This window comes from Meleagris gallopavo, chromosome 8, assembly GCF_905368555.1.
Source record: "Meleagris gallopavo chromosome 8, MGAL_WU_HG_1.1, whole genome shotgun sequence".
Lineage (NCBI taxonomy): Eukaryota > Metazoa > Chordata > Aves > Galliformes > Phasianidae > Meleagris > Meleagris gallopavo.
This window is the reverse complement of record NC_139411.1, coordinates 14209125-14216372: the sequence shown is the minus strand read 5'-3', so window position 1 is coordinate 14216372 and position 7248 is coordinate 14209125. Positions and strand designations below refer to the sequence as shown.

Here is a 7248-nt window from a genome sequence, read left to right as displayed (position 1 = left end):
GTCATTCTACACAAATTTATTTATTTTTTTTCAATCGCTGTCTTAAAAAGGCAATTTTCTAATATGCTTCCTTCATTATAATTAATATAAGAAGCCACACTACAGTGCCAAGCAAATCTTTCTCTTCAACTTAGATGCCCTTAGAGTCTTGCTGATTCTGAAGTCTCCTTTCCCAGGCTGCGCTATGCTGTAGAGGTGTGGGTTAAATAATCATTTTTGACAGCATTCTGGCTACATTTTTCCTGGTGATCTGATGCTTGCAATTTCCCATGTGCTGGGACTCCTCCATTTACAACTTGAATACTAATGTAACTCCATCCCCCATTGGGATCATGCTGATGTTGACTCGTGCATCTCTGACAAGCTTCTCATTGAGGTGGTGGATACTCTGTGTTGCCAAGTCATCCTTTCTTGGTTTTAGCACCATTCCACACCGAAGAACCTATTAAAAAAAGCAATGCCATGCACCTCATTTATTCTAGTAAGTTCCCTGGACAAGAGAGGAAGTTCTAGAAAAGATTATGAGCGTTTTCTAGGAATTGATATCTTATTTCAGATTGCTAATGGTTTCCATCATAGAGTTGTCATAATAAAGTGGGACCGGGAGTCCACCGAATTGGGTAACCATACTTCCACTGCAGATCAGAAGCCAAAACAAACAAAAAGTACGACAAATGTACTTCTAAAAGCCCCTATCCAGCTAACACCATAAACCTGAAAGTCTCTGAAGTTTACCACTGTTCTTTGTCACTGATAAAAGTCCTTAATTTATAACTTGTAAGCAGTTACTGATTACAAATAATACCTTACTTCTTGTGTAAACAGTAGAAAACACTACAAGACAAAACAAATTAATACAGAGCATTATCTGTAATGAATAAACCTTTTATCTCAGGCTGTTTATGTACTGACATAAATTTAACAACTACTTCTTACTTATGTAGGCAAGAAGTTCTAAATATAGTGTTGCATAAAGCTTACTTTAATAGTTTTTGTTGAATTTTAAAGCCTCCTTTGTACAATATGGAACAAAGACATTGCAACTTTCAATAGAGGTGCAGGTGAGAAATCAAGTCATTAGAATCCCACTGTGACTTTATTTTCCCTTCCCAGAGAGGAAAGCATTAACTCCCTATGCTACTACCACTACAACCACAGTACTTACATTATCAATAGCTATTATTCCCCCTTTCTTTATGAGGCGCAAACATTTTTCATAGTACTCATTGTAGGTTTCTTTATCCGCATCAATGAAAGCAAAGTCAAAGGTTTCTGCTTCTCCACCAGCCAACAGCTCATCTAGATGGGCAACAAAGTGAGTCGTTATGCTCTGGTTAGTACTGCGTAAAGGGAGGAAGTAATCCATTTCTGTCGATGTTCTCATTAAATAATGTTTTTGGTGCTTTGACCAGGTAGCCTATTCCTCCACAGCTAATTACCAGTAAAGCTTAACACATAGAAACAAATCTGGATAAGATGTATATCATAAAACACTGGGTCACTGAGTGCTGCCAGTGTGGAAGAAGTTCACGGAGCAGTTATGAAAACCCACAGGATACAGTTGGGGCTGCTGAATGGTGCAGTAAAAGTAAGCAAAGCAGTCTGAAACTGGATGCGTTCTACAGCTCTAGTTATGTTTTGAGCTGATAAAGAACTGTGTTCTGAAGTGGATTACTGTTTTTCTCTCATTTAGGAGCAAGTCCTATATGATAATTTCCAATTGATGACCAAGTGCCACAATACAGGTCATGAACAAACCCTGCCAAAAATCATCAGCACAGTAAAAGACAGCTATAAGTAATTCCTCTCTGGGCCAGGGCAAGTGGAACTGAGATTTAAGTTCTTATGAATTGTCTTCTTGAAAATTGTTTCAAAGGGGCTGATGCTGTCTTAAGATTCGCTGCCTTTCTGCTCTCCCACCCTCATCCTCTGTCATAAGAAATTTTTTTCTGAAGCATTGGCTTGACAAAGCTGTCCATCAGACTTCAAGGACTGTGCATCCTGGCAGATTGCTAGTATTTTCCTCTTTAGAAAAGAAGGATGAATTTGGAAGTAATACAAGGTGATGGATGGGTCTATGGATCATCAAACAACCCTGCTAGAATCCTTCTATATTCTGCTAATACCTCCTGCATTCCTAACAAGTTTATTGCATTTCAGAATATTTATTATTCCCTTTGCTCTACATCTTCTTTTCTCGACTGAGAAAAGCCACTGCTATTCTAATGGCCTTGCATGGTTTTATTGCATCCTAAGTCTCAACTTCTCTGAACCCAAACCAACTACTACACCTTAAGTTTTATCTTGGCTTCTGTATTTTCTTTTTTCTCACACTTCAGCTTTTTCAGAAGACTCTTCCTCTCTACAGCAGAGTTATACTTACTTAGAATGGAAGCTGGATAAGAAAAATTGGGCTTTGTCTAATTAATCTGTTTTAATAAGCTTTTCCAGAAGCAGCTGACAATAGTACTTCATAGATTAAACAAGGCAATGGACAGGACAGCTGAGGGACCAGTGTAGCTTGCTACACAGGATAAGCATTTTCACCTCTCTGCTAACACATACAAAAACTGTAAACTTGTAAAGTTGTGTTTTGTTTTGTGGGTTTTTTTTTGTTTTTAATTTTTTAAGGAATTCTTTAGGTAAGAATATCTATTTCACTATTAGCAAAGTTATCAGATCCAATACCGTATTTCCTGGATTTCATCAGCATTATATTTGTCTTTGGTTTTTAAGAGAGGAAAGAAAGCATATTTCAGGTTACTTACCAAGTGTTTGAGTAGCTGGCTTAATCCGCAGGTCAATTTTATGATCTACTCCTGCCTAGGGTGAAAAAGAACACAGAGATTATTAAAGTGGTCAAGAAATAACCTCTTAGTATCTTGCAGTGAGGGAGTGATTGGTGTTCAGATACCTTTTCCTATTATTTCTAGAAAGAAAGTGATTATTTGTCTTCTCAAAATAAGCTGTAGCAACCCTTGTTATAACAATAAGAATGTTTGTGTATGAATGTACAAGTCTAAGATACCAAAATTCCTGGTCATGCAAAACAAATGTCCCAAACATGTAATAGTAAAGGTGCTACTTACTTCTTTCCACAGTGGCTTTCCAATTTTGGCATAATCTTCATTTATGTCACAAGCAATAACTCTGCCATTATCTGGCAGGGCAAGTGCCATACTCAAGGCATTATATCCTGTGAGAACTCCTGGGAAAATCACAAAAGCCGTCAACAATTATAATATTCTGCAAAACTGATAAATAGTGAAATAGAATGCTCCTTTCAGGAATAATAAGAATTAAAAAAACAAAGAAAACACAACATTAGAATCAAGGATGGCAATTTGCTACTGGACTCAAAAGGCTTTCCACTCAATTTTAACATTATGGGAGTTGGGACGATTATTTTAATCCATCTTGTAGCAAAGATTTGTGTTGTGCCTCTTTATTTCTTCCCCCTAAAGGTTTTCTGGACATGCTAGGCAAAGTTAGTCCTATATCTGAGGATTACCCACTTATTTAAAAGTGGACCTCAATCCTGAGCCAAAGGGACTGGATCGACCCAGGGACAAAATATCAGGGCTTCATAAGAGACGACAAGGGTAGAGGTGGTGGGACCTGTACCTGGCTGCTCAGCAGCTTTGGGAGATCCTTCTATCATGGGCGTGTTAAGGGAAATGAATTGGATGTTGGGCCTGTGCAGCAAACCAATTCCTTCCAGCAAGAAATTGATATGGAAAAGGAAAAATACACTATGCCCTGCAACTGCTGGCCAACACTGCAGACCCAAGTGACCTGTTAGCCTAATATTTCAGGTTGCCTCTGAGTTGTTGAGACACACATGCTGATGCCATAAATACCGAAGTGGCAAGTATGTGCTAATCAGATGCTGCTTTTCACACTGTAGCTTGTCCACCTTAAAGCTGACACAAAGATGCAGTACCTTACTTGTATTTCAAAACCTTATCTTATGTAAACATGTTTGGATTTGGACAAGCACAGCCAGGAGGTTTTACTACAGAGAAGACAGTGACACTCTTACCTACTTCAATAACTTTCTTGGCTTTAATGAGTTTGATTAAATTTGCCATCAGCTGAGCCTGGTCACAGGACACCATCATTTTGCCCCAGGGATATTCTGCAGTGAGCTAAAAAGGGGAAAGAAATAATACATCAAACAAACAAACAAAAAGAACCCAAACCAATATCCTAAAAGGGAAGGGGGAGGGAAAAAAAAAAAAAAAGAAACAAAACCCAACACTTCCAAACCAGAGAAAATGTATACTCTTATTTCTCATTTTAGATGGTATTGTGCTTCATTTATGAGATAGAAATTGTTTTGAATTTAACAGTAACTAAGGTGGATGGGGGGAGGTCATAAGCACTGGCTGGTTATTCAAAGCAGAGATATGCCCCAAAGTTACCCCATGGTGAAGCAAGCTCAGAAACTTAAATGATGAAGAACCATAGTGGAATATTGACTGTAAATGTCCTTTATTTCTATACATATACACAAGTGGGTATTTTTTACGTATTTTCCTAATAACAACCTTTGCTGCTCTTAAACCTCCAAGACATGTAAGATGTGGATTTTGTGTTGGTTTTGTTCTTTTTAGTTGGTTGGTTCTTCTGCTTTTAAACTATCAGGTCTAAGCCTGTTTCTGAAGGTTGGTCTGTGTAACTCTGGCTACACAACACAGAGCTGGAGGAGTCAGGGCAGGAGGGACCCAGGCATTGTGGAAGGGACAGGGAAGAACTTCCATAGCAGTTCAGTGGAAAGGAATTTCAATTTCCTTTCCTACAATTTCCTTTCTTCTCCTGGGTCCCATTTGAACCAACCAGCTCCAGTATATAACGTTTAATTGCTTTTGTATGGGAGCATTACATCTGATTTGGTCAGACCAAGCTGTGAAGCAGGAGGCACTTGTTCTGAGCTGTGGAGCAGGCTGGGGGCCATCACCTCTCTCAGATACGGTTTCCTTATATGTCAACTAAAATTAACTTCTAGAAGTCACGTGGTAAGACAAGCGAGGTCCAAACACATGGATAAGATGGCATGTTGAAAATGTAAAGCAATACTATCAAATGAAAAACTATGCTGGAAGACAAAATACTGACCAGGCGCAGCTTCTTGAGAATTGGATGTTCCCTCAAGGAATGATCCAGTATATATTGCCACAGAGGGCTGCTTTTCCCAATAATACTCTTGTGTGGTTTGGATGTCCCAAACAATAGGGATGGATATCTTTTACCTACAATAAAATGAAATAATAATAATAAAAAAAATAAGATAACTTGGGGCTCCACTAATGACGTTTTGCAATTGTCTGCTATAGGCTGCTTAAGGAAAGAAAGCATCGAAGTTGGAGTGCTTTGCTCTGAAAAATGCTGTGAATAACGGAGATGCAAAGCAGCTGGACAGCTCAGTGGACTTCATATATATACATATATATATATACACACACACATATAAGTATATACGTATGCTGAACTGTACAGCTCAAGGCTGCAAAGACTGAAACGAAAAGGACTGGGCATGAGATAGTTAGATGTTCAGCAGCTGGAGGTGAAGGCCCCCGGGCAGCCTGACCTCACAGGACACGTACTTTCATGGGGCTACAAGGGGCAAGTGTTGCAAGTCCTGGGGCAAGCGCAGGGAGAGAAGCGTGACCGGGGCGTGACACATCGGACGGCCTTCGCACGGCAGCGCCAGCGCCGTTTCCTTAGCCTGGGGCCCTCGTTCTGCAGAGACAGCCGTCGGGCTCTGGGGCTGTCAGCTGATGCTTCTCCCCGGGCTCCGCGCTTCTATCGAACCCAACTTCAGCCCTCCCGCCTCCTGCTGGCGGAACGCCGCTAAGGAGCGCTTTCGCTCCACGGCTTCCGCCGCCCGTCGCGGTCTGTGTCACGCGGGACGGGACCGCTCAGCTCCGCGACCCACCCGAGGACGGGAGCAGCAGCCGCCCCGCAGCGCAGCGCACGGCGCTCCTGCCCGGCCGGGGTCGCGGGGCCGGTAGCGGGCCGCTTTGGAGAGGACTTTGGCTCCGATCTCTCCAGCCGGCTGCAGGGCGCGGCTCGGGCTCCGGCTCCGTTTGTCGCTACGGCCCAGGAGGAAGAGAGAGCGCGCCGCTTACCTGCCAGCAGCCCCGTGGCGAAGGCGACCCCCAGCATGGCCGTGCCGACGGCCACCTCCTTGGGCACGCTGAAGAGCGGCATCTCGGGGCGCGGAGAGGCGGCTGCGAGCGGCTCGGCGCGGCCACGGCGGAGCGAGGTGGGGCGGAGCTGTCCGCCGCCTGGTGCGGGGCGGCCCGGGCCCGCCTCCTCCGCGCTTCCTGTATCGTATTCGTGCCACGTGCGGCGCGAGAGCGGGAAGTTGAGGGGTGCCGTGTCTTCCCTCGAGGGAAACGTGCGTCTGCTGGAGTATCTGTGGAGAAAGGGCTGCGACCTGCTTTCTGTGAGCATCGCATGCCACTGCTGCTTCTTCCTTTCAAAGCGTGTCCTGGTGGGGTGTAAGCTGGCAGCACTGCGGCGGAGGAGCTTCTGGCAGAAGTGTCCTCTCTCCACCAGGCCTGGAGAGGTGTGCCTTCTCTTCCCTCAGCACCCATAGCGAGGTGCCAGCAGGCTCCTTGTCACAAAGTACATCAGACTGTGCCCGAAAACTGTGGGTTTCTGGGTGCAAGGAATCAAGCCAAGGATGGGGAACAGATCCTCTGCTCTCACGTCAGCCCCTTCTAGTTGGTTAGAGGTCTCCCTCATCACAAAATGCGTAGATAAGTGCTGAAAAGATGGCGCAGTCCCATTTGCAAGGACCAAACCCTGGGGTTTGGTTGTCATTTTGTGAAGTATTGGCAATGCCAGGCAAAGCCCTTGCAAGATGCAGAGATCCATCCTCCTGTTGCTCTGGGGAAATGAAATTATCAATCCTGCATGCAGACCGGGACTGCAGGCATTGAGTGGGCTGCATGCTGGCCTTGAGAGATAGAAGATGAAAGCAGGTAACGCTTCCCTTTTGGCACAAAGCCTGTATAAAGCCTGATGAATTATGCAGCAATAGGTTAGGATGGTAACTTTTCAGCTATGTCCCTAAGCTAGCAAAGCTGTCCAGTGTCAGCGCAGTTAGCAGAAAAAGATTCTCTTGTAAGTCGTCTTTAGTGCAGGATTAAGTATTTCACCCAAGGCAGAAGCTGTACTTATTTTTATGGGACACAGATTTGCTCATCACTGCATTTTTTTCCTGTGTTAGACCAAGGC

The 7248-nt window shown here is 43.7% G+C and overlaps 1 protein-coding gene across 1 annotated transcript; it reads right to left on the bottom strand.

Moving 5' to 3' along the window:
- On the bottom strand, nucleotides 1-6323 carry COMTD1 (catechol-O-methyltransferase domain containing 1). Its single transcript, XM_085229056.1, has 7 exons — nucleotides 6132-6323; nucleotides 5119-5252; nucleotides 4043-4148; nucleotides 3090-3208; nucleotides 2769-2823; nucleotides 1166-1299; nucleotides 1-442 (listed from the first exon to the last, which is right to left on the bottom strand). Exons 1-7 carry the CDS (start codon nucleotides 6211-6213, stop codon nucleotides 290-292), a joined length of 783 nt encoding a protein of 260 aa, XP_085085182.1. The 5' UTR covers nucleotides 6214-6323; the 3' UTR covers nucleotides 1-289.
- Between the last annotated feature and the right edge of the window lie 925 nt (nucleotides 6324-7248).